This window comes from Chamaea fasciata, unplaced genomic scaffold (assembly GCF_029207755.1).
Source record: "Chamaea fasciata isolate MVZ Bird 193981 ecotype frontalis unplaced genomic scaffold, bChaFas1.0.hap1 SCAF_10, whole genome shotgun sequence".
Taxonomy (NCBI): Eukaryota; Metazoa; Chordata; class Aves; order Passeriformes; family Sylviidae; genus Chamaea; species Chamaea fasciata.
Window position 1 is genome coordinate 20,591,018 of NW_027094095.1, and position 27,135 is coordinate 20,618,152.

Below are 27,135 nucleotides of genomic sequence, written 5' to 3' on the forward strand. Positions count from 1 at the left end.
CCAGTACAAAATTGGTCTTGGTAGTGAATATTGTTGAGGGCAAGCACGTCAACCACAAGTACTACTAAGGAAATTACGTTTATTGTGTTAAATTATTGTTTAAGCTACCTAAATGGCATAGAGATTTCTGGTAATAAATTGAATTTTATTTGTTTCACCTTTATTCTGTTATTTAGCAGAAAGTATCCCAGAAGATCACATTATTAGAAATAAGTTGTACCGTTATGCATAGGGATAAGTGAACACTGAAATCACTTCTCAGGTATGCAAGGAAATCATGAAGTCTCTTCTACCTAGAGTGGGATAGCTCAAGAAGAGATTAAAGACTTGATATAGAAGTTATTCAGTGAAGTTCGCTGGCTTTCATTGTGTAGGAAGTCAGACTACATTACAATAATGCCCTTTCCAACCCCCACACTATGAAATCAGGAACAGTGGTGCCATAATAATCGAATAATCCAAATTTTTACCGTGCTAGTGGTGAAACAGATCATTCACTGGTGTTAGGTGGTAATTAGCAAAATGTTCAAACATACAGTAAAACTGAATATATCTGTATTTTTCAGGTTCAGGCTATTACCCTTGAGATTTTCCTGAATCAAAAAATTCATTCTCGAATTCGAATGTTAGCTGCAGCAGTTTTGCTTGAAACCAAGCCAGGTCTTCCAATCGTTATGACATTAGCTGATGCTGTGCTGAAGGAACCCAGCATGCAAGTGGCAAGTTTCATCTACTCTCACTTGAGGGCCCTGGGTAGAAGCACAGCTCCAGATCTTCAAGTAATGTAAGGGAGACTCCTTTCCTAGAAGAAACACTTGTTGCAAGCTGATTGAAATGTTAATGTGCTCACCAAACTTTTTCAGGGCTTCTGCCTGCAGAATGGCTGTCAGAGCACTAAGTCCTAGATTTGATATATCTGGATATCAGTTCAGCAAGGTTTTCCGCTTCAGTATCTTTAAAGGTAAGATCCAGAAGATTTTGTAGAGAAGAGTATACTGGAATATGTGGGGAAAAAAAATTGTACAGTACAAGAGCCCAATTCTCCTAGCCAGCTGTTAGGCTGCATGTTGTTCCTCTGTTTTCCTATCTTCCAGTGAAAAAAATATAAGAATCTCAGGCTCTCCATTTGAAGAGTGTTTAGGTCCCTGTGTGTTTTGCGTTTTATACTGCCAGCATGAAATTACCAGAGGGCCTGTGGGACTCTAACCTTCCATTTTCATTAGTCAGGGAGGCACATGCTCCTGTATTAAATGCCATATTCTCAGTGGTGCTTAACAATTTCATACCATTGTTCAGCACCAAACAAACAGAAGGGACCTAAATTACTGCTGAAGTGGATTATTTCCTACCAGTGTCGAACACCTACAGCTCCTGCTGCATTAAAATGTGATGCTAAATACTCTTCACCCCAACAATTGTGCCCAGAGAAATAGAAAACTCTGAAAACATTCAGAGGTGGCAATTAATTGCACCCATGAGCAGCTACATCAGGTTTATTGCCTGAAGATTTTTCTTACATCTTCCTACCAAGATTCTTTACTACAATGAGCAGATCCATGTATGGTATCTGGAGACTGGCCAGTTACATCAGAGTTGCACATAAAAATGTAGTTAAAGCAGGGAAGGACTAGATTAGAAGACAAGTTCCTGCTGGGCCACATTGTAGCTTTTGCTATTTTCCATGTATGCTATTTTTCTCAGTAGGTTTTTTAAAGCAACTCCCCTATGTAAAAGACCGTGACAGCCTCAATAATTTGGCATATGTAGCTGGCAGACCAGGGAGATTATAGCTCCAAACACAGTCTCCTTACACATGCTGTTTATCTATCAGCAATTGGATGTTTTTAGCACTTTAGAGGGACTTTTGTAAATCTTATTATTGTCTTACCCCAGTTTCATGGATTTTACAGGACCATTTAATGTGCTCTATAATGGAAATAAATATAATACATACTGCAAGAATCACAGTAATATACTATACATGTGCTTGCTGCCTCAATGATGGAGACAGCAAGTGCCCAAAGAAACACAGTTGCTATTATAAACTATGTGAAGTTTTGTACTACTCATTCAAGGATAGACACATTTTCTGTTAGTTTGAAGATATATGTTTCTGGGTTTAGGCACTCATTTTGTCTTCTAATTTGTACTTTTAAAATTACGCCATCTAAATTTTCGCACAGTTTGAAAGAAAGGTGCAATATGTATGAGGGATGCTGGTGGGAGCTATGAAAAATGGAATACTTTATTTTGGCTGTAGCCTGGAAAGGCAGTACATCAGGAAATTGTTGTTACTTCGTGGTGAAAGCCGTTGTCAGTAATTTGTCTACCATGCATAGGTAGGTCCTCATGCTGAAGAATAAAAAACAAGACCTTTTTCTCACACATGTTAATCTTAAACTTGTACAAATCAGCTAAATTAAGTCAATCTCCTACTACACTAGTATGGGAAGAGGATCCATCCTCCAGCTTTCTAATTTGATTTGTCTCCACTAGCCACAGGTAAAATGTGTTTCTGTGAGTCCATTCTGGAGGAGTTTCCATAGTGACGGCTGTAATGCAGTACCCATTTCCTAGATAAAAACAAAAAATCTGCCCTCAGCATCACAGATCTTTGTGGTGCTAGATGCTGAATTTTTAATGACAGGCAATAATGTCAGCTGAATCTATCTCTAATTTGGAATTTTTCACTCATGGCCACCACAAATAATGCTTCGTGCTCTACTCATTGCTACTGAAATCAAAAGGATGACTCAGGTTCTGGTCAATGTGAGGACTGTGAGAATCTGACTCTCAATATGTACAGATTCCTATAATTAAATGTGTACTATTGTTTATACGTACCAAAGATTGCTTTCTTTGCTCACTAAATTTTCTTTCCCTCATCTTTGGGCCAAGGCATTCAATCAGATACATGCAGGTGTCATCAAACTCTCTCAGTGAAATGGCAAGTATTTTCTTGGAGCATTAGCACTATGTAATGCCTGAGGTATGGAAAATATTGCTGCTCTCTTTAAGTCAATGAATTCTATATAATAATTTAATAATTTATAAGCAATACTTCTTATTAAGTATCAGGAAGTACTACAGACTTTTTAACAGGTTTTGTGGTAAGAACATAAAAGATAACTTTAACAAATTCACTTAAAGCACTGTGCCTCAGTTTTAATGTCCTGTTCACCAAACACCTGGCATTGCTCTGGCTAAACTCATTCAAAGAAAAACTAGTCTTCACATTTCCAAGTTTCCTGTCAACTCCAGTGCGACACCACTTTGCTGGGTCTTTTTATAGGATCACCGTTATTATCTACTGAATGTTCTCCACTTATTCCTCTGACTAAAGTGGGGTGTCATAAATACCTGTGCCTTGATTGAAGGAGTTGTTTCTGAATCTCATATGTTGCAGGTAGATAGTGCCCAGCACTTTGGATAGCACAGTAGATTCATACAGCAAAACAATAAAGGAAATGTGGTAAAATTACAATTCCTACATACTTCCTTATCCTCTAAATGGTTTAGGAACAGGAGAGGAGGGATAGAAGGAAGCACAACAAGGATGCCTAGATATCCTGTCAGCCTTGTTCCTCTTGAAACCCAGGGAAACTTAGAAAAGCGGTGGGATTACTTTAACTCATATAACAGGACAGGACATAACTCTGCCAAGACCAGGAAGAATTCCTGACTGAGCTCTGCACTGATTATCTGCATCTAAGAACATTTTAGGTGATAAATCTAAGTAAAGAAATAAATAGAAACAAATTGTTTGCTCAAAGTTTACTCAATAGTTAACAATAATTTAACAATTGGTGCACTTTATGTAGGAGTTACAGCATTACAAACTAGTATTAAATAGTCTTTGAGTCATTTGAGAGACAATTCTATAGCTCACCATCTGTCCTTATAGGACATCTGTATCACTTTCCCTGAACTATTAGCTAAGAATGAACAATTAGCAAAGGATGGCAAATCTGTTTTCATTTCTCATCTCCTTTGCCAAGGTGCCCTGAATGATGTCTTATAAAAGCATTTCATAGGCTGATTTTAGAGAATGTGCCTGGATGTAAATGATATGGACAGGCATATTTTCCATACTTGGAGAAGCTCAAGAGTTGGGCCCACAGGAATCTCAGGAGGTTTAACAAGACCAAGTACAAGATGCTGCATATGGGTTGGGGCAATATCAATCCAGGCTGGGGAATGAACGGATTAAAAGAAGCCCTGCCAAGAAGGACTCAGTGTGTTGGAGAAAGAGAGCCTGGATATGAACCAGCCATGTGCACTTGCGGCCCAGAAAGCCAATCATGACCTGGGCTGCAGTAAAAGAAGCCTGATCAGCCGGACAAGGGGGAAATTCTGCACCTCTCTGTTCTTGTGAGACCCCACCTGCAGTGCCACATCCAGCTCTGGGGCCCAAAGCACAGGAAAGACATGGACCTGTTGGACCAAGTCTTAAGGAGGTTTATATTTGATATTACAAAGAAATTCTCTACTGTGAGAGTGATGAGACACCGGCACAGCTTGCCCAGAGAAATTGTGGAAGACCCAATTCTGGAAGTATTCAAGGTCAGGTTAGATGCAAATTTGAGCAAACTGGTCTACTGGAGGGTACCTGTGCCCATGGCAGGAGGTTGGAACTGGATGATCCTCGAGGTCCCTTTCAACCCAAACTATACTATGATTCCATGATATAGCAGAAGCAACTGGAAAAATGGCATAACCACCATGCAATGATCAGTGAGCTTGTAGCTTTGCCTTTTTTTTTTTTTTTTTTTTTGTTTAAAAAACCAGGATATTGTGTTTATAAGTGCTTTAGAACACCAGTTTTATAGCTGAGTTTTCTGGCCTTGCTCATGTGATGCTGATTATTAAATTAGTAAGTAGATACAATCTGCACTAAGAATCTAAGAATTAACTGTGCTGTGTCTTACAACCTATTTCTCTGCAGATTTCCTTATGAGTGGGCTGGCAGCTAAATATTTGGTATTGAATAATGCGGGTAGCTTAATTCCAGCTATGGCAGTATCCCAGCTACGGGCACATTTCCTTGGAAGAGTGGCTGATCCCTTGGAGGTAATTTGGTCTACACACAGTTTGCCCTCCAATCCCTTCTTACAACTAACATCCACTGGCATCTGCACTTTACTTCTTCCCACAGGTTGGAATAACTGTTGAAGGACTGCAGGAGATGTTTGCTAAAGGTTACTCTTCTGACAGGGGCTGGGAGACTGAGTATGACTTCAAGAAAATCCTGAAAACGGTAAATTCTGAGGGAAAAGAAAATCTCTGATATTGCTTTCTCAAATGTTTTGAAGAATCAGGCTTTTTTCATCTTCTCACACAGCTCTCTGACTGGAAGGCATTCTCCAGTGACAAACCATTTGCATCAGGCTACTTGAAGATGTTTGGCCAAGAGCTGTTTTTTGGTGGACTTGAAAAAAACGCCATCCAAAATGCACTGCAGGTATCATTTTTAAAGCACCACTACTCATGCATCAAAAGATCTAAAATACTTTCACATTCATGCATTCTCTCCCTTTTATAAATTCGTGGTTGGGTTTTTTGTCTCTAGTATTAATCAAGGCAAATAAGGTCAAGCTTTGATCAGGATTATTTATAATCATTGCTGGCAGAATTTCCCCTGAGGCATAGTTAATGACACGGATCATGATATTCAAGTTCTGCTTATTTAGACGTGTTGAACTCTGTAATTGCAGGCATGGTATGGATCTGATGAAAAAATCCCTTCACTAAGGAGAATAATCAGTAGCCTTCAAAGTGGTGTAGGGAGGCAGTGGACCAAAGCTCTCCTGTCCTCCGAGATCCGCCGCATTGTGCCCACCTGCACTGGCTTCCCAACAGAGGCCAGCTTCTACTACTCTTCTGTCACAAAAGTGTCGGGAAATGGTAACTGTCTCATTGTTTAGCAATACAAACATTCTTGCTAGGACTGGAGGGCATTTTTAACCCTTTCTTTGCTTTCTTTGAATAGTTCAAGCACAGATTACACCTTCTCCCAAGTCTGATTTCAGATTGACTGAGTTACTAAATGCCAATATTAGGTTGAGATCCAAAATGAGTCTAAGGTAAGTATTTAGTATAAAATAAAAGAATAATATCTTCAAGTGACAGAGGCCATAAATATTCAACAGCTGTTTGCTGCATGAGCATAATTATACCCTCTTTCTACCTTTTCAGCATGGCCAAGGAGATGACCTTTGTAATGGGAATCAACACACACACAGTCCAGGCAGGGCTGGAAGCACGCACCAAAATTAATGCTCATGTACCTGTGAATGTTGTTGCCACTATCCAGATGAGGGAAAAAAATATCAAAATTGAAATTCCACCATGTAAAGATGAGACTAACATAATTAGCATAAGGTAAGACATAGCACTTAGGATCTTCCTATGTAGCAAAGGAGAACCTCCTAAATAAACCCAAATACATTTAAGAATCTTATCTTTGATTTACACCTTGGATAAGTGGTGGTGATTGATATAGCTTATCTTTATTTTAAATTAATTGATACACACTAAAGCTTTGCTTAAAAGTATGTGTTACTTTCTGTGGTCTTCACCTGAAAATCCTCCTTAGGACTGTGTCTCAGTTGTTGAGATCCATAAGCTATCTGAAACACAAATGACATAAAATTTCTATCTTTATAAAAATATTTGAATTGGAAATGCTAGGTAAGATATAAGCCAGTTGAATCCTATCATTCAGAACTGTTAACCCATCTATATTTACATTAGATGCCTTGAAGCATGAAGGGTTTGGTGTTTCTTATGTTTTTACCTTGTTCCCCTTTGGCTGCCATTTGGTTTTCTTACCTGTTGGGTCTCCTTGATTTATTATCAGTGCATGCAATTACAATACACTCTGCAAAACTGTTGTAGCCAGATGCCAAACAAATGAAAACAGATGGAAATACAAATGCAAAGAGTGGGAGGAAACAGAAAGAGTATGTCCAAGGAATCAAAGCAGTAGACCAAACTTAGAAAACCTTCACACGCACACACATGAAAAAACCCTGAGAAAGAGAAGCTGAAAATTCATCGCAAAGGAAAAACTTCACTGACAACAGAAAGCAGTGATTATACAAACCACTGAAATGTTAACAAGTTTCTGCTCTAGGAATATAGCCGTAACAAAAGAGCTCAGTTGCTTGATCCAGCTGTAATTAGCATTCATGGCTGCTGGCCCAGAGACGCTCTGCAGGTCTCCTCAATTTAGCCACCAGTCAGGCTAATCATTATTTTCCCTTGTCCTTCAATAGTCACAGACCGTTTGACATGCACTTGACATCTCATCCTCCTCCCTGAGACAATTCCTCCATTCCTTCAAGTGGGGCTGTAATAAGGTTCTCTCCATGCAGAGCTAGGGAGGGTCTCAGCATTTCAGAGATGAAAAGTTAGTTGCATGTTTTTTTTGGTTCAGTTTCTTATGGAGGGCAGGACAGTCTGCTCCTAAGGTCATCAGAGACAGCAACAACTCTCACTAGTTCCTACTGTTAGAGAGGGTGAGGCAGATATTAATGAACTCAATAAGCATGCTGAACTGAAAATATTGAATACTGATAGGGAATTTAGAGCCTCAAGCAGAGAGAAATATTAGCAGAAGGATCCTCCCTGCAAATAAATAACAAATATTCTCCTCCTTTGACTTAAGGGGAGATCAAATGAGACACAAAAAGGGTTAAATGCATTGCCATAAAGCAGAAAGCAAGTCAGTATCAGAAACAAGGTATTAGAGCAGAGAAGCCCATGAGTTCCACACAAGCCCTACTCTAGACCCTGCAGCATTCCCATTTATAAAGTGAAGTAGTCACTTGGAAATAGCTCCATAATGCCAAGTATATGAGAAAGCTAATACTCACTAGATGACTTCTAGCACCATCAATTTCTCTCCAAAAAGCATTCCCATTCACTGTTACAAAACAAATGGCCAGTGGAAACCACGCAGAGCAATGAAACAGCAATGAGTGCAAGCAAAGGCAAAGCAATAACTAGAGAATGTAACATTGAACCACATCACTGAGGAGGTCAAAGACCAAGCAAAGTAAAATCTTAGAGGTGTGAAGAGAAACAAGTAGGCATGATAAAGAGAGAAAGGAGATAGATAGATAGATAGATAGATAGATAGATAGATAGATAGATAGATAGATAGATAGATAGATATCTGTATATAGCTTTATAGAGTAAGTTAAAAATTTTAGTTCAACATAGTCTTTTTCTTCCTTTTGCATAGATCTACCAAATAATAAAGATCCAATTGAAGTCAATATTTTAGAGATATTGTGACACCTTCCCATGTTAGCTTTAAATTCCCCATTTAAAGAAATAGTTCAAGAAAGTTATTGATCTTTCATGTGTTTGTAAGCTCTGTTCAAAATATTTTAGTATTGGGAACTGTCTTGATGGTCAGAAGGTTACCTTCTACAGCCCCATGTCATTAAAGCTAGAGAGGATGTGATATTATTTTCCCCACCATCTCTCACATTCAGACACAGGAAGAAAATAGTTTTCGATAGCATTAAGTTCATTTATATCCTACACACTGTAAAGGTTATAACCTGTCACAGCAGTGGGATTTATATAAATTTTCAAGAGCCAAAGAGAAATTCGAGTAAGTAATTACAAGCTCAAAACAAAAACAAAACCAAAACAAACTAACTAAAAAAACTTTGGTGATAGAGAGGTTGCATTCCCAAGACAGATCAGCATGTTTGGGCTCAACTCTATAGCAAAAATCAGAGCACAGTAATTAATCCTACTATGGAGAGAATATGTAGCATGTGTTTCAATTCAATCCTAACAAAACTTAATTAAAAAACAATGGTTATTTTTAAGGCTCTTTTAACATAATTATTTAGTATAGTACAGATGGCTACTTCTACATACTTTTAAACAAAATTTACAAGAAGTAAAAATCAAATAAATTTCATGAAAAATTAGAACTCTGTGATTAAAGTATAAATATGGAGATCTGCCAGAGGATGCACTTTGCTAATATACCACATATTCGTAATGGCAGCCTACTGAAGTACATACATAATCATGAATAGAGCTTGTATTATAAGGTTTTTTGTTTATTTTAGCTGTAGGATAAGCAGAAATTGCTTCACATAGACATCTTCTTTATAAGATGAGCCAGGTAATTAGAAAGCTCTTTGTCCAACATGACTACACCATATATAGCAGAAAATGCAGAAGAGGCAGCATACGCTGTGGTCTTGTTGATGCAGCAAGGTGTGTTTGGGGACCAGAAAAGGGAAACAGGTGGGGCTCCAAGTCTCTGTTTTTATGACTCCATTGCACCAAAGTTGGAAGGAAGATGCATAGGAAAGGCAGAAGGTTTTGTTTCACCACATCAGAAAGATAACTAAAGATCTGGCTGGCTGACTGATTGTATCTTGTTTCTCATTTATTTACATGTGATGTCACACTGTGTTTTAAAACCTGGGAAAATAGTCCTTTGTTGATTGTTTTTTTTTGTTTTAAACAGACATTTGAGCTCTTCTGTCCCCATGTTAGGGATGTATGTAAGGCCACACTCTCTGAAACATCAGTGGGTCCAACATAGCTGAGTTGCTTGTCCCTTACCCCTGCAGTGAGTTTGGCTTATATTATAGCACAGCTTCTTCCCTCATCCAAAAAATGCACTAATACGTATTGGAAAATCTCCTTTTTATTTTTTCTCCCTTGTGTAGGATCAGAGAGAACAGATTCTTTCATACCATAGCTTTAGGCCTTCTTTGTGACTGTTTTTTCTTGTTAAAGCACCAGAGCTGGCTCTTGTAGCCTATTTTTACTGTGCCGTGTGATTCTGCAGACATTGACATGTGTCACCTGTGATGCAGCTACATTTGTCGGCTCTCTGTGCTCAACAGGGAGGAATCGATCCTTCGCTTTCATTAGGTGGCAGGAGTAGACTATTGGCATAAAAATACTAAAAAAAAATTGGAAAAGAAACCCCAGGGCTTTCTGCTTGGAGATCCAGCCTGCAGTTCAGTGGTCATTTGAATTATTGAATGGGATTAAAATAAAACCATTTCCCTTTTTGTCTCTTTACCCAGATGAGCCATCTGAAATGCAAGTTGATTTGTATTTTCTTTTATCCCCTCAGCTTGTTAGGGAGAATATTTTATTTCAGATTCCATTCTTCAAGGTTCTCCTATCACCCAGCGTGGAGCGTTGCTGTCATGTCCTTATCTAAAAAAAGAGAGAGATGGAAAAGAAAACAAAGCCCACAGGTGACACACGTTTTATTGAGGTGTTCCACATGAAGAGCAATTGTGTGCTTTACATTGCACACAGCACGGTAGGAGCCTTCAAGAGGAAGAGAGGGCTATCAAATGAATACAAATTCATCTTTCAAATAGGTTAGATTGGAATTTCTCAGGCTAGTACAGTGTGGACCGTATTAAAATAGAGACCATTTTGAGACCATCTCTCCATTCACTGTCACAGCGGCTACCTCCATTGGCAGACCACAAAAGCCCCAGGGCAAAGAGAACAGCTTCATCCTTGAGAAAGGATGAGGCATTTTGAGACGGATGTTAGCTGATAAACAGCTAATAAGGTAGAGCTAGCACAGTATTAATAGCTGAGGGAAATAGGTTTTTGTCTCTCAAAATCTTTTCAGCATTCGAGATGTTTCTCTGACCCAAAACAAAACTCAGTTCACAGCACGGTAACAAGTTACATGAAGAATGTGGGGTATGAAGCCAGGGATTCAGGATATTTTACCATGAGAGCCTCGGTCTCATGCTGCACCTTCTATCACTTATCTGGGATCCTGATTAATGCACTTAGAATTCACAACACTGGAAACAATGTACTGAACACATTTACGTAAATTGGCTCTTAACCTTCCTGCACAACTCTCTTGACCTCTTGCCAAGTCATGGCCAAGCCACGAGTATTAGTGAATTTAAATCAAGCTAGAGACACTTACTTTCATGACTTCACGCTCCTTTCTTCAATTCTGCTTTAATAAAAATTTCACAGGAAACAGCATTCAGTAGCCACCCGTCCCAAGGTTGTTTTTTGAAGTTATGGCAATATCTTTTTCCAAATATAATGTCAAAAGAAATTAGAACTAAGGCTACTGCAGTGAATACACAGAAGATGAGTTTAAAAATTTGAAAGTCCAGGAGCTCAAAATAGGAGACTCAAAAATTAATAATGTAATCCACAGCCAGACTTATAGGTGTGATGCTTCTCACAGTATTAGGATATGAGGATCCAACAAACGGTAAGGTTTTTAACCTGTACACATGATTCTAAAATCCTAACTGGACTATCTGCCTCTGATATTGGTCCGCGTCTTTATTGACTCTTAGCAGTCCTTGAAAATGCAACCAACAGGAAGGATGTTGTAAATATCTGAAAAGCTATTTGCAAGGTATGATACATGTTGCTGAGTGCAGGCCACAAGGCATTGTTCAGGTCTTTTCCTCAGCAGTGCTTTATCAATACAGGTTTCCTCTAATGTTTATTCTGCAGGTCTAAGACATTTGCTGTTACACGAAATATTGGGGATTTGGCTGCTAGTAAGATGACTCCAGTTCTTTTACCTGAAGCAGTGCCCGACATAATGAAGACGTCCTTCAGTTCAGATTCTGCATCAGGCGAGACTGATAACATCGGGGTAAATGATGTAGTGGCTGACTATTCTTTTTTTGGGCCTTGAACAGTGGGGAACCATTTCTTTTCTCTATAGGAAAGGGAACAATTCATCTCTGACCGGTGCTGCTTTGCTCAAAATAAGTCAGTTCAATCTAATAACACAAATAGCCCTGTAGTAACATTATTTTAAAATCTGGAGTTTAATACATCAAATTTGCAACACTTTTTCTAAAGCAAAAGCATTTTCTCTGGTAATTAATTTTGCACTGCCATCTACAGGCCCACAGTCTTTAAAATACTCTGCAACCATTATGCAAGTATCACATTCCTGGGGCAGTCACAGATGTTCCACATGGTGCTCCACTGCTCGCCTTACAGAGCCAAATATAGTGTGTATAAGCATCCTGATTCAAGGATGGAGTGCAGTTTGTGTCATGACTTCCTGAGCCAGGTTTCCATAAAAGCCAGGACAGGCTTTCTAAGATGGGCAGTGTTGTGAAGGCATTGCTGTGACAATTCATTCAGCAAAAGACTGACAGAGGTGAGGAATATGCTGTCCTGTTCTGGTTTCATTGTTATCCTGCAACTCTGAAGGCTTTTCAGATAAAATAAGAGTTCAACAGAGGACAAGAACAGCACTTTCCTATGGAGAAGTCAATAGACAAACGTGCTATCAGTGAGAGCAGTTTCCAGTATCTTGGAACAAGTTTCTTCTGGTTTGTGCCTCTATGCTGCCCTTCCTGAAAACTCAGCACTCCACAGTTATTCTTAAATGAACAGCAACTGAAAAGTGGCACTCAGTGGAGCACTTCCCAGTATCATCACTAGAATTTCCAGGTTTTGTGGTGGAGTTCATGCAAGGCTACAATCTTGTGAGACATGACAAACTGCATGAAAAACTAATTGCAAACCTGAATTATATGTGAAATGAAAGCTTATGATTATTGTGTCTTTAGGTATTTGCTTCATTGCTTCAGGAAATCATAGTTTTCATTTCATGGACTTGATTCCAATTTTAATTAATTTTAATTTGTTCTTCTGCAAGCATTGCTTACTACATGAAAATTACATAGTTTTTAGTGGATATTTCTAATACATGATATGTTTTGACCATTTAATTGATATAGTGTCACATTCATGTCACACCTCATCTGAGTTAGAATTTTTGTGGACATAGTTGAAAGTTCTGTTGTCTGACACATCAAAAATCAAAGTAAAAAAAACTCCAGTCAGTCTAAAGCACACTCAGTTCTATCAAGAACCTGTTGACACTGTCTAATATTCCAGGAAAACAAAATTAAATATTTAGAATTAATTTCTGACATAATTTTCTGTTCTTATAGCTTGAAGCCCCTTTTACAGCAGGTAGTCTAATCAACCCATTCAGGTGATAATTTTATCCAATTTAAAACCAAGTCGTCCTATGTTACAGACTTGCTATCTCAAACAAACTGGTAAATTCCCACTGCAGAGTACAAGTAGCTCTTACCAAAATAGGATGCATAACATGCAGGTATTCCTCTCACTGTTGTCTGAGTTAACTTGATGTGTGTGCTATATAATAGGATAGACAGTCTGCAGAGGATGTTTCATCAGGAAATTCCTTTTCTTCTGGACACTCTTCTTCCCGAAAAGAGCCATTTGTTCAGTCCGTGTGCTTCAATTCAAGTACATTTGGAGTTCAAGTATGCATTGAGAAGAAAAGTGTACACGCAGCATTTATCAAAAATGTGCCTCTTTATTACCTAGTTGGAGAGCATGCCCTGAGAATAACCTCCAAGCCAGGTAAACACAACTGGGCACAAAAAAGAAAATAGTGGGTAAAGGTGTGTGCATATACGCATATGTATAGATAGGTAGATGCAGATGTATACTTTTTTTATATACTTTCTTTTTATACACAGATGTATGTATTTTTTGCATCATAAGTACCACTAAATCTACAATTAGAAGTACCAGGACTGCCAGTATTGGCAACAGACTCTGCTCACAGCAAGAATCCATTTCTCCGCACTCGCCTGAGCAGCAATTTCCCAACTCTCCCAGCAATGTCACTCAGCGTGGCCAGCGTCAAGCAGAGCTGATCTGTGCCTACAGAGTGTGTCTGATGCATCCTGAATCATTGGATTTGGGATGCAAGCACGAAGCAATTGGACATGGGCAACAGATCTGATGCAGTGTCCTGTAGCTACATTCTAAAACCCAGACTCTAAAAGGGAATTATGGATTAACCCTGCCAGGATCTAGTCCTTAATGTCTTAATCCATGATCATAAGAAATAAAAGCACAGCAGGCCATTGAATCTAGGTCTCCTAAGTATCAAACTAATGGCCTAACCATTGGGCCATTCTTTAGCATTCAAGAGTTGAGCCTCAATTCCTGTCTGAAGTTTAATTCATTAACCCATGGTTTGTCTCTTTAGCAATCCAATTCACTTGACTTAAATCTCCTGATCATTCTCTTTATTGACTTGAAAATAATCCAGTATCATGGTAATATTTTAAAATTTGGTTGCAATTCTGTGTTTCAGCTATTAGAGGAAATTTTTAACAAATTTGTTCAATATCAATAATAATCACTGAACACTGATATTTGAGAAAAGATGGCTAAATAAATTACGGTAAAATTGGCTTATTCTCTCATTCAGTTGCTAATAGTAGCAGCAACACTAATTGTCATGCAATTTCAGTTTACACCGAGGCACCTATTGAAAAGATACAAGTCACAATCCAAGCAGGAGACCAAGCTCCTACAAAAATGATACGTCTGGTAACATTTGAAGATCCAGAGGCACAAGAATCTTCCAGAAAAGAAGCAATTAAAAAAGTGAAGAAAATCCTTGCAGACACTGATGATAAGGTACTGATGTGAAATTCTGCTTCTAGGTTTGTGGGAGACCTTACACACAGCTTATTTTTATTCCTTCTACTAAGTAACTTCCTTTGTTTGGATATTTTGCCAAAGTGGAAAATAATGACAGACTTTTGGGTATACCAATCTTTCGGCAGGTCTTTTGTTGGGACTCATCCTTTCCGCAAGTGAAAGACATTAGAAAGAGCAGGTTGGTTTTGTATGCTGTTCTGAAAATCTCTAGTAAGAGATAATATAGCTGTTGTGTGGCCAAAATGTAGTCTGTTATTTACAGCTACTGCAACTGCAGCAAAATGCTTTGACACCAGCTACTCAACTTTCCCTGAGACAGTGACAGCTACAGCATTGTCATTACGGATACCAGCTACATGTCATTGTGTGGTCAACAACTGCTGCACACGCTCCTTAGCACAGAAGTGTTTGGGGTCTTGTTCTGCTTATGTGTGGGTTTAACACATTATTATGAAATTGCCTTTGAATTATTGTGATGTGCTGCAAGAATGTTATCAAGCACACACCTTGTCTTCTAAGGCGACAGAGATTCAGAGATCATCTGATTTTATTTATGCTGTTCTGCAGGAACACAGAAAAATAATGATTTTTCCAATGTTACCCTTGACTAGGGGAAAAGAAAACATGGGAGCTCATCATCCAGTGCCAGCAGCGCCAGTGGAAGCACTGAGAGTACAACGAGCAGCCCCTCCAGCAGCGACTCTGATGACAAAGCATCACAGGGAGGCACCCAGATAAATCTGAAAACAGGGCAGTCCAAAGCTAAGGGAAAGAAGTTCTACCCCTTTGGGGACAGTGGCAGTAGCAGCAGTAGTGGTAGCAGCAGCAGAAGCAGCAGCAAAAGCACTAGTAGTAGCAGCAGCAGCAGCAGTAGTAGTGATAGTAGCAGCAGTAGCAGTAGTAGTGGCAGTAGCAGCAGCAAGAGCAGCAGTAGTAGCAGCAAAAGCAGCAGTAGTAGTAGTAAGAGCAGCAGTAGTAGCAGCAAAAGCAGCAGTAGTAGTAGTAAGAGCAGCAGTAGTAGCAGCAAAACCAGCAGTAGTAGTAGCAAGAGCAGCAGTAGTAGTAGCAAGAGCAGTAGTAGGAGTAGCAAAAGCAGTAGTAGTCAGAGTAGCAGCAGCAAGGACAGCAGCAGCAGTAGGAGCAGCAGTAGCAGCAGCCAGAGCAGCAGCAGTAACAGCAGCAAAGGCAGTACCAGAGGCAATGCAGGTAGCAGCAGCAGTAGCAAAGCATCTGGTATAAAGCACAAGGCCAAGAAGCAATCCAAGACCACATCATTTCCACTTGCCAGTGCTGCTGGAGAGAGAAGTGTCCGTGAGCAGAAGCCTAAAACACAGAGTAGCAGCAGCAGCAGCAGCAGTGAAAGCAGTGGTGCTTCCCACTGGCACAGCAAACCTGACAAACGAGCTGAGACGAATCCTGTCAAGTTCCAAGTGAGCAGTGGCAGCAGTGACCACATTTCCACAGAATGGGTAAAATGTCTAATACTTTGACTTCTGCTAGGAGGTGATCTTGACTAAGCTGTAGGTAATAACCCCTTTTGGAATTTTGCAGGAATCTCACCTTCCAAAGCTATACAGTCTCCGCTTCAAGTCTGCTCACATCCATTGGGTAGGTGCCTAATTCAAGTCCACATTGCCATGGTAGCTGCATCTAATGTAACCAAGCCTGTTACTGAAGGGCTTTGTTTGGGCCATTTCCCTTGACCATTCCATAATGTCCAATAGCAATATTGATGATGAACAAAAAAAGCAGATTTATTATTAATATGCTATTGCATTACATCTTTTTGGTGTTGCAGCACATGCAATTCTCAAATTTGGGTCTGGACACACAAATACAGCCAAAGCTAGGTTAACAAACACCATGAGGGAATGATTAAGCAGTGGGACCTTCCAATGGGAATAGTTATGTTCACAGGTCTTGGGCAACCGTGGCAAAATCTTTACATTAATTTTTCAGAAACCAGGTTCAGTACATGTTATGGCATAGAGATATTTTTAGCATATATTGGAAGGGCGATAATGGGGAGGCTGTTGTAGGTGTTACCTGTACAGCTATTGTATATCCTGCATGTGAAAGAAGATCATTTATAGTGTTATTCATATAATTGTATTATCTTTTTTTTCTGGATATAGATGTATTTGACCATTTAAGAAATGCCACTTTTCATTTTCCCTAGCATTAGACCTGAGCAGTGTGATGTTGTCATTTGCAATCAGTGTCTATACAGTCTTTCTTTCAGCAGAGACGTCGAGGTGGATCTGAGGCAAGTTCCAACCCAACATAATCCATGGCTATATACGAAAATTAAAATAACACTCTAGATGTGTCCAAGTCTGTTGCCTATAAAGGAAGGCTGATAGCTCTGATTTTTATATTTACACTGTAAAACTAGAGGCTATCTCATAGATTTTTAACCTATTTTTATTTCACAGCATCCAGATCATAAAGGATCAAGCAGCTCGTCATCATCTTCCTCTGAGTTGGGAAGCAGCCACAGTAACAGCAGCAGTAGCAGCAGCAGCAGCAGCCACCACCACCACGGAGAAAATTCTGCCCATAACTCAAGGAGGAGCAAAAGAGTCAGCACCCACCACCACCACAGCCATGGTTCCAGCCTGGCACGTGAGGTACAACTCTGTGTGTGTGGTACCCAGAGCAGCCAGGCTTATCTGGCTGCTGAGCAGGAGCTGTAGATGTGGTGGCACTAACCAGCTGAGGGGGTTAGGCTCAGGAGGGACACTGAAAATCAAGTCTGTTAATTGAAAGTCAAAGCTCACTGAGATATTTCCCTACACAGAAAAAAAAAAAAAAAAAAAAAACCACCCCACACCAAAACCCACCACTTTTTTTTCTAATCCCCTTGTGTTCACGCTTTTGTTTGCCTGTTTCCTTTCCTTCGTTTCTGAAGGTATTTGCAGTATGTGAAAGCCTGGATTTGGAAACTAAACACATTGAAGGGAATGTAGCTGTGGGTTAAAGAGGAAAGAATTTTCTTTTTCCCGTGAAAGCCCAGAATACAAAATCAGTTGCTTTAGGTAAAAATGAGGAAGAAATAAATAAGTCTGCCTAATTATTTTTAAATGTAGACTGGAGGTTGTGAGTGCATGCAGAGTATAACTAAAATCTGACTATCCATGGACATTACTGATTGGTAAATGTGAAGGCCCATTAAGCACAGATCGTCTTTACCTTTATTATCTACTTAGTATTCTATAATTGTACTGCATAAAGGTATCTACATAATAATAGAACAAATAGCCCTGCAAATGCAGGCAATGTCCAGGGGAATTCTGCTACTAAGCAGGACTTTAAAATAGTTGATTGGCTTGAAGAAACTGTAGTATAGTAAAGTACGTTGTGAATGTGTATACTACTCTGAATGTCTCTAGTACACATTGTAGGCAGCTATTTGAAACATTAAAATAATGAACAAACTCTTGCTATATGCATAAAGATAGCTTGGAACCGTCTTGGATTCCTCATCAAAATAATCATGTCTTTGAATAATTAATTTTCCAACCAAATTAATCCTTAACCATTGTGGATACAGAAATATATACTGCAAACAAAACTGATGAAGGACAAGGGCTGCTGCCTGCTCTCAGCACACATTAACTGGACTGCAGGCTCTTTGGTGAATACACAGAAATCCTTAAGCACAGATGGTTGGGGGCTCTTTTTCAGCGCGACTTCCTGGGAGATGTAATTCCACCTGGCATTACGATTGTGGCACAGGCAGTAAGGAGTGACAACACAAATCAAGGTTATCAAGCTACAGCATATGTTCGTTCTGATGCTGCCAAAGTTGATGTGCAACTAGTTGTGGTTCAGCTGGCTGAAACCAATTGGAAAGCGTGTGCTGATGCTGTGATACTGCCTCTGAAAGCACAGGTAAGTGCACAGGCGGCTTCGCACAGAGAGACAACTACAAAGCCCAGAGCAGGCACAGAGGATCTGCTGATTAGGAGTATTAAACAGAAAAGGTATATTGATCTTGAAATGTTTCATAAAGCTGGTGAAGTTTCAGAAAATATTTCACCATTCTTTCGAATTATAATAGATAATAGTAAAAAAAAATGCGCACTTCAAAATCTGGCAAGAAGTATCGATTTTCAAGATAAATGAAAATATAACCAGTAGAAGCATTAAAAAAATTGAGAAATTGACTTCTTCACCACTATTTGTTCTACTATGAGTTTTATTGTCTGGGAATCTGCCTGTTTTTCTCTATATAATTTTTTGACCCTGAGATTAGTTCAGTTGGTTAAAGATAATGTTGATAACACTAAGGACACAGGATTCAATCCCTGTAGGGGACATTCACTTAGGAGTTGAACTCTCTCTGAATGGAGTTGGATGATCTTTCTTGATCCCTTTCAAGTCAGACTGTTCTGTGATTTCAAAAGATTCATAACTCAAATATATTTACAACGTTGTATTTCTTAGGATTTATATGAAAAGATGGAAAAAAGCAAAGTTGGGTAATGGGTTGATGCCAAAGAGAGCATCATAAATGGAGGAACATCCTTACTTTTTTGCAAATCCTTCTGCTGTTCTTCCCATGAGCTTTTTAGAGCAAGACATGTTTGTGCAACAATTTATAAACCTCTGCTTTTTACAGCTGCAATTAACAGATTCAGCATGATATTCAGTATTGAAGAAAGTGGGGTGGGTTCACATCAGGAGGTCTCAGGGAAGGCAAAGAGAAATTATAGTGCAATCCTCTTCTAGCAAAAAAATACATTTTGGTTAAGAAGTTACCACGTCAAAGGAAATCTCAATGTTTCAAGTAGCTGCTTTGAGACAAGAACATGTATATGTAGTTCTGAACAGACCAGAAGACTTTTTTCCTTCTATGCCTCAGATTTTGCATGAAGAAGTCAAAATTTCTCTGTGAGCCTGATTAGAGTAAAAGATTGGAAATATAAAGGATCAATGCACAAACTGATGAAAGAAAATTTTGCATTTTGAGATGGTCAAGGTTCATTCTGGGATTCTTTTCTGAGCTTCTGGCGACTGTTTCCCTGTTTCCAAAGGCCAGACTGAGATGGGGCAAGGAGTGCCAGGATTACAGGATAGCAGCAGTGGCTACCACAGGACAACTGGCAAGGAAGCCAGCTGCACAGCTGAAGGTGCAATGGGGAAAGCTTCCATCCTGGATAAAAAAGACAAGCACGGAGTATGTAATTCCTTGTTTCCTAAGTTTTTATTTGACTTTTTTACCCTACTTGGCTTTCAAAAAACACAAAGAATTGGATAAAATTTTTCAACCCAAACATACTTGTCTGGGCAGTGCTTGGATGGAAACCACAAGTTCAGTTGTACACAAGTATTTTATGAATGTGTTCTACTATTTCCACATGTTTCATATTAAATGATAGCCTCCAAATATTTAAAAGTATGCTTGATTTCATTTTCCTAATTAACTTATTTGCTATTTCATTTCAAAATGCCTTTTTGCTTTAAAATGTTCTTCTATTCAGTCTCAAAAAATAACCATTTTAAATAGGTAAAATAAAACCAGTGTGTTTCTTCTGGATGAAACCAACACTTCAGTTTGACCCAAAGTATTATTCCTTGACTTTTCAGTTCTTCCATTTTTTCCTGATTTTTTGGATCTGCCAGTAATCCTCATGGTCCCATGTATGCTTTTGTTCATGCACCCGAGTTTGTCACATGTTGTTTACCTCTAGATTCATGCAATACATTCCTGGTGCAGCACTCGTGTTGGGCTTCTCAGAAGTACATCAGAGAAATCCATCTCATGAATTTATAGTAAGAGCAGCTGCAACATCTCCACGAACAATTGATACGGTAATTAAAGCTCCTGAGGTACGTTAAATTTTTTATCTTCCTTTTCCTTACCTTGAATGATTTTCAACTTAGAATGTTTTGCACTTAATGTAAAGAAACAAAAAGCGAAACATTCCCTTTTAGAGAAGCTGCTATATACCTGACTATATTAGGTGGGTGTTGAAATACATACAACAGCTCTCTTGATTTTGTGCTGCTTTGGCCCAGTGCAGTAGTAAGCTGAAAATCAGACTCTGTAGCCAAATAATTTATTTGCATTTCGAGAACAGTTGTGAGGTCAAATTGTCTCAAGTATGACTGCTCTGTACTCACACCTTTATGCATTTTTACCTAGTGTGACTAGTTCTTGAATGAGGATCTCAGAGCAGATAGAGGGGGCCTTGAGAACCCTTTGCACTCTGCTGCAGCCACAAACAGCATCTGTGTGTGTTGGCACTCCAGTCCCACATCTGCAGTAACCATGACTGATGCGACTGGTTTTGGAAAGCCACAAATACGACTCTGCTCTAACCAAACTGCAGCAGTTAGTCACCCTCTCAGAGCAGCCTGCACAGGCAGGGTCTGCAGAGTACCACTAGTTAACTGGTCCTTGTTCACTAAATCCCTATGCAGCTCTTTAAAAAAATTTCCCTATGGATCTCTGGCAAATTAATACCAGCTAGCTATTCATACACAGAAATTCATGTGTCTTTAACCCTCCATAGTGCTTCAGTACTGCAGGGTCTTTATTATGTGGTAAAGAAGTCAGCGCATTAGGCATTCATTTGATTCTCTTGGCAAATATAATTTGTAGCTACAGTGAAGGATCTTACCCCAGTGTTGAACATGCTGGTTTTCAGCCCATAACGGATGATATTAATTTTTCCAAACATATCCATCATCTCAGTTACTCAACTTGATACCTTATTTTTTAAGAAGTCACTCAATTAGCACTTAAACTCATCTCTATCCATTACTTTTCAGTGTTCTTAACAATTTCTCAAAAAGTCAAGTATGACTAGAAGAGATGATAATGATTCCCCACAAAAGCTGAAAGTTAGGGCACATTCTGCAGAGACTAACACAACTGCAATTGTACAAATGCATCTTCAAGGGCTTTTTTTCCAAGATAGGAGTGGGGGGTTTTTGCAGTCGTATGGTTCAATTTATCTTAATGTATTTTCATTTTTGCTTTTTCAGGTAACACTTTATTGTCAGGGACTCCGATTGCCATTCACTCTGCCCTTAGGCCCTTCTCCAGATTACGAGACTCGAGATATCACTGCCTGGAATTTATTTCCTGAAATAGCTTCACAAATAGCACAGGAAGATCAATGTAAATGTTACTTATATGTTTGTCTCATGAATAAGCAAAGTGTGTAGATCCATCCTCTGCCATGGCTGGGCCTTGCCTTTCCTTCTAATGGTCTTATAGGGAAAGAAAACCTCTGTAGCCCGGCTTCCAGTAGTTCATTCCCTCACAGAGAAGGAGGGTTTTTGGCAGGTGAACGAAGAGACTTCAAACTGCTGTAAACATTCAGAGTTTGGAAATCACTCCTTTCTTCAAGAACTAGAGGTTGTCTTTTGCCCCTCCTGAGAGAAGGTGTCAACTCTGCATTGAGAGGCATCGGGTGATGGGCACAAGAAAGTGCACTTATTTTCTGTCCAGTTTTTTCTATTCAAAAAGGAGCCACAGGAGTCTCTATCTGGCTGGTGCCTAGCACTTCTGTGGGAAATAGAGTTTTTATCACAGTTTGTTATGGCATCCAGTTTCTCAAGACTTTTGTACATGTTACTCCCTGTTAGCAGGAGTTTTTGTGTTTGACATGTAATCAGAATCAATACTATTATAATCTACAGCAGGTAGTTATTTTGTAGTGTTCTCATGTCCTTACAGACTCTGGCTTCTGCCAAGGAGGTGAAGTTTTCCTCCTGTTTGCTGGGTGATTCAATCTCATGGAGATGTCTTTCAGTACTTCACAGCACCACATACAGTGGTCACATCTGCCTTTTCTTTTATGGTTTTGTTTTGCAGCCACGTGTGAAATCAGGGAGAAAGATTTCAAAACATTTGATCGTGTGAGCCATTCATATTCTTTCAATAAAAGCTGCAACCTGGTGGTGGTTCAGGACTGTACTGAACACCCAAAATTCATCATTACTACAAGAAAGGCTGATCCTCAATCTTTCTCAAGAGAGGTTCACATAAATACAACATCAGCGTAAGTGTGGTTTATACTGAGGCTTAGAAATTAGATATAATGTTTCTCAGGGAGTTAGTCTGGGAGTGGGAGATATCTAGTTTCTAGCTGAAACTGGTTTTCAATGAGACATATGGGGAAAGACAGAATTTCCAGATGAGATCCTCAGCTGAGGCTCTGTGGTGTAGTTTCTCTTGTCTTGAATTCCACAGCCACTAATATCTGATAACTTGCTCACTAAATCCCCATGCTGTCTTTTCTTTAAAGGTTGAATAGTAAAGCCCACAGTCCCAACAAATTTTGCACTTTGGAAAGAAAATTGCTTGTTCATTCAGATAGTCACAGATATCTATACTTTTCACATTTTAAATTAACCACTAATTTACTCTTTTAATTTTGCTTTTCCTGAAGGAACATCACAATCTGTCCTGCCTCAAATTCGTCTCTCCTTGTGGCATGCAATGAAGAACAAGTTCTATCACACAGTGAAGGTTCTGAGTATGAAAAAAGTAAGCTGTGATACCCGGTTTTCCAGGACTGACCTGGGAACTAAGTATCAAGATTTTATAAATTGCACAGAAAAATCTTAGTGTAAAGAAAACACAATTGGAATTAATTCAAAGAGAAAACTAAAGACAAATCTTTCTTAAGATTTGTATTGACTTACGTTCATGTTTCCTATCGTATATACACACTTACTTTCCTCCAGCATAACTGACAGATAAATAAAGCCCTTTCTTATCATGTACCCAGGTTGGTGATTGTTCAAAAAAAAAAAAAGTTCATGTTATGGTCACAGGGAGATGCTTTAGTTCAGACATTTAGCTGGAGCACCACCACTGTCATTATCATTTCAAAATTCAGCACACTGAATACAGAAGTCAGTTCCAGCTATAGGCAACAGCAGTAGAACATTTTTGAAAATGTATTATTTCTTCTGGTTTTGTTTTTCCTCTCCACTTAAATATATATATTTAACTGTAGCAGCAAAATTATCATTGTGAAGGAAAAGGCTTTGTGGTGGGTTTTGTGTTACACAGTTTCTCCATTAATTTCAGATGATCACTGCATGATTCACTTTCTTTTTACAGACAATGTTAAAATTTATAAAAATGGAAAAACCGTTACCGTGGAAGTTCCAGATCTCGGACTGAAGAAGGTGACTTTTGATGGTGTAAATCTTAAGGTACTGCACTTACTTTCAAGGTTACTGCTTTCTTTCTGGCTAGTACTTTGCCAGTGTGACAGACCAACACTTCAGCATGCACGAGCAAAGATGTGTTATTTTGCAGGTTACGGTTGCCTCATGGATGAGAGGAAAGACCTGCGGAGTTTGTGGTAATAACGACAGAGAAAAGGGAAATGAACTCCTCATGCCAAACCATAGGCTGGCACACAGCTGTTCTGCATTTGTTCATTCATGGGTATTGCTAGAAGAAACCTGCTCTGGTGGTGAGTGGATCTGGAAAACCTTTATGCTTGGATAGACTATGATTTCACTTTTCCTCTGCTGACAGCTAGAAAATAGATTTTTAAAGCAGTAGATACCTTTTACCTAGAATTTTCAACATCAATATGTATCCATATTAACTTTATTAACCACTGACTGTTTAAAACACTTCTTGTGAATATAGAGAATATATACTCCAGCAAAAGTCTTTGTCTCATGTGTAATTCAATGTTAAATAATTTGTTTTTATTTCTTATACTTAGTAGATTTTTTCCTGAGAGGCAAAACCAGCCCTAATCTTGCTCCCACTGAAAAAAAAAAAAAAAGTGTGGTCTTCACCATTGCATCAAAACAGCTTCGGCTGTTGTCTGCAAACTTAATTTCACCACACAAGTTGCAGACTATAAATGCAGTGTCAGGTCCTACATTCATGTAAATTTCCAAAGCACAAAAAATTTCATTGTTGTTCTGCACCATGTGAGGGTGCAATCTGAAGAAAATATTTAGAACTGCTCCGACAGTAAAGAGCTTCATCACACACATAGCTGGAAAAACAGTGTTAGACTCCCATAACATCAATACAGTTTTATTTGGTAGGTCTCCATTTTCCTTGGACCTGAAATAATTTTATTGAAGTTAATGGTTGCTTTCTCCCTGACTTCAGTGGCAGCAGAATTCTACTTATCTGTGTGTCAGGAAACAAAGTCGTAGCTCAGATCCTGTTAAGTTACATTATACCTTTCTGGTGAGATAATTGCAGCATTATAAAAATCATCCAATACAAAAATTATCCTTGTTGTTATTATATAAATGTTCCCTTTTTTTTTTTTGCCCATTCACTACAGTTGACATTTTTCCTAATGCAATGAAGTAGTCATTGTGCTTGTAGTATCTATTCTTAACAGCTTTCAGATATGAGAGGTTATTTCCTGTGTATTAGGTAGTTCTAAAAAACTGAGTATACGTGATTCCATTTGGGTTATATTGTGCAATTAGATTTTAAAAATAGCTCCCCTTTCAGACTCTTTCCTCAACTTATTATTGTCCTATCTTGATAACCTCACTACTGTAAAAATGGTTTGTCAGATACCTGTGTTCTAATAAAAGCAGAAAAGAAAATATGGATCTTTATTATTGCAAGGATCGATTGGGATTTATTTCTACAATTTTAACTACCTTTCCTTTTCCTCTTAGGGTGCAAGCTGCAGCGCAGTTATGTGAAGCTGAATCGAAACCCCACTATTGATGGTGAGGAATCTACGTGCTACTCCGTTGACCCAGTACTGAAATGTAAGAAAGACTGTACTCCAAATGAAAAAGCTTCAGTAAAGGTTGGCTTCCACTGCTTCCCAAAAGGTACAGTATTTTTCTCCCTCCGTGTGTCGTGTACTGCAGGAGCTGTCAGAGCACTCAAAAGAACAAAACACAGCACAGCCATGTACAGACCTGTATTGCTCTGGCTCCTCTCTGAGCTGCTGTTTTTAATCCCATTAGTATTTGCTAGAACTGCTGACAGTGCTGGCCAGCTAAAAGCTAGATTAGGTGATGGCAGGTAGCATCATCTGAGAAAAATATTTGAGGAGGTAAAAGGGGCAGCAGCAATCAATAATATCTCAAAATAAATTTTTTCTTGTCTTCAGGATCTCCATAAAGTTGAGATAAGCAACACTGAGTACTTTCATGTACACTACAGCCTGCGATTTCATGTAGACCAGGTCAGGCAAGGCAATTGAAAGTCAGTCAAGTAGCGTGACATGAGTGCTGTAATTAGACTGCCATGTTATGCCACTGCGCAACACATCAGTAAAGGCACATTGCTGGAAGTTTCTCTAGATTGTTCCAGAAAATGGTTCGGTTTTTAAGGTTTTTTTATACACACATACTCATGCCCCAGATTAAGAAAAGAAAAGAAAAGAAAAGAAAAGAAAAGAAAAGAAAAGAAAAGAAAAGAAAAGAAAAGAAAAGAAAAGAAAAGAAAAGAAAAGAAAAGAAAAGAAAAGAAAAGAAAAGAAAAGAAAAGAAAAGAAAAGAAAAGAAAAGAAGAAAGCAAAAACGCCGAGCCTTTTTCTCATTTCATTTATAACAGGATACGAGGCACTGTCATAGTTTCACACTGTAGTTATATAATCATGAAAGGAGAATCCAGCCTGGAACCTACAGATATTTCTGGTGCATTCTTTCCTAAGTCTTTTAATTAATTACCTATATAGCTTACAGGGAAACCTACCATTAGAAAGTATCTGTTGAAGTGATTTGTTCTCTGTTAACCATTGTTGGCCAAATCCATTGTTAGCTGGGATAATCCAGTGTAGTTTCACTGGAGCCAATACACTCCTGTGTTGAGTAGTACTGGAAAGGACAGGGTATTTTATGTCTGAATTTAAACATCTGTGCAGAACTTTGCACTTTGCTTGTGTTATTAATATCTGCAATGTGCTGAATCAGCCCAGAAAAGCAGAGAGGATCTCTCTGTAATAGTCAAATATCTGCAACAGCCTATTCAACAAGTAGCACAGGGAGAGTGTTAATAGTTTTCTGATGGCTCCCTGAGATGAGAATGGATGCATTCTTTCATAAATAGAAAAACCCACCCTCTACAAAAAATCCCTCCAAAATCTTATTATATCCACGTTTCACGGATTTCTATTGTGTATCCAAGTCGGTATCTCTGAAGTGTCATAACCTCAGACCACTCACTGCCTCAGAATATTAGGCCATAATAAAGCTGTCTCATTCTCTCACAAAACTGTTTGAGAAAAGAGGAAAGTCAGAAAAAAAGGTATGTTAGTTGTTGCAGCCAGGGCTGCTTTCAGAGCAACTGCTGGCTTCTCTTGTTCATTTACTGAAGCAGAGACTGGGAAGTCTGCTTGCAATACTTCTAATCAAGGCTTTATTTATTTATTTATTTATTTATAAAAGGAAGCAGAAAAAGAGGAGGAGGGGGAGAAGGAAGAAAAAAGAAGCCATTTATTGTTCTTTAGCTTGCTAAATTGATTGCTTTTTCTTAGGCTAAGGATTAATAGGAATACAAGGCCAGCACTTAAAAACTATTCTTTTTCCTTCTTTGTCTGATGACTTGGAGAAACAGTAGAAGTGGTAGAAATCTTCACCTTTTTCAATCTAGGAACATGCATGCGCAGGACAAAGACTTTTTTCTCAACTCTTTATATGAGA

At 38.8% G+C, this 27,135-nt stretch overlaps 1 protein-coding gene across 1 annotated transcript in view; it reads left to right on the plus strand.

Moving 5' to 3' along the window:
- LOC136294943 (vitellogenin-1-like) overlaps window positions 1–27,135 on the plus strand; it is a 43,017-nt gene that overhangs the window by 14,362 nt on the left and 1,520 nt on the right. The window contains exons 12-35 of the mRNA XM_066193119.1: window positions 567–784; window positions 864–961; window positions 4,946–5,070; window positions 5,156–5,257; window positions 5,342–5,461; window positions 5,715–5,904; window positions 5,990–6,083; window positions 6,196–6,381; window positions 11,509–11,653; window positions 13,197–13,416; window positions 14,321–14,490; window positions 15,126–15,615; window positions 15,721–15,983; window positions 16,066–16,122; window positions 16,950–17,144; window positions 18,202–18,408; window positions 19,554–19,696; window positions 20,211–20,349; window positions 21,511–21,646; window positions 22,346–22,532; window positions 22,923–23,020; window positions 23,603–23,697; window positions 23,804–23,963; window positions 25,156–25,317. Of these exons, the coding sequence (XP_066049216.1) occupies window positions 567–784; window positions 864–961; window positions 4,946–5,070; window positions 5,156–5,257; window positions 5,342–5,461; window positions 5,715–5,904; window positions 5,990–6,083; window positions 6,196–6,381; window positions 11,509–11,653; window positions 13,197–13,416; window positions 14,321–14,490; window positions 15,126–15,615; window positions 15,721–15,983; window positions 16,066–16,122; window positions 16,950–17,144; window positions 18,202–18,408; window positions 19,554–19,696; window positions 20,211–20,349; window positions 21,511–21,646; window positions 22,346–22,532; window positions 22,923–23,020; window positions 23,603–23,697; window positions 23,804–23,963; window positions 25,156–25,317 (4,000 nt within the window). The remainder of the gene's footprint in view (window positions 1–566; window positions 785–863; window positions 962–4,945; window positions 5,071–5,155; window positions 5,258–5,341; window positions 5,462–5,714; window positions 5,905–5,989; window positions 6,084–6,195; window positions 6,382–11,508; window positions 11,654–13,196; window positions 13,417–14,320; window positions 14,491–15,125; window positions 15,616–15,720; window positions 15,984–16,065; window positions 16,123–16,949; window positions 17,145–18,201; window positions 18,409–19,553; window positions 19,697–20,210; window positions 20,350–21,510; window positions 21,647–22,345; window positions 22,533–22,922; window positions 23,021–23,602; window positions 23,698–23,803; window positions 23,964–25,155; window positions 25,318–27,135) is intronic.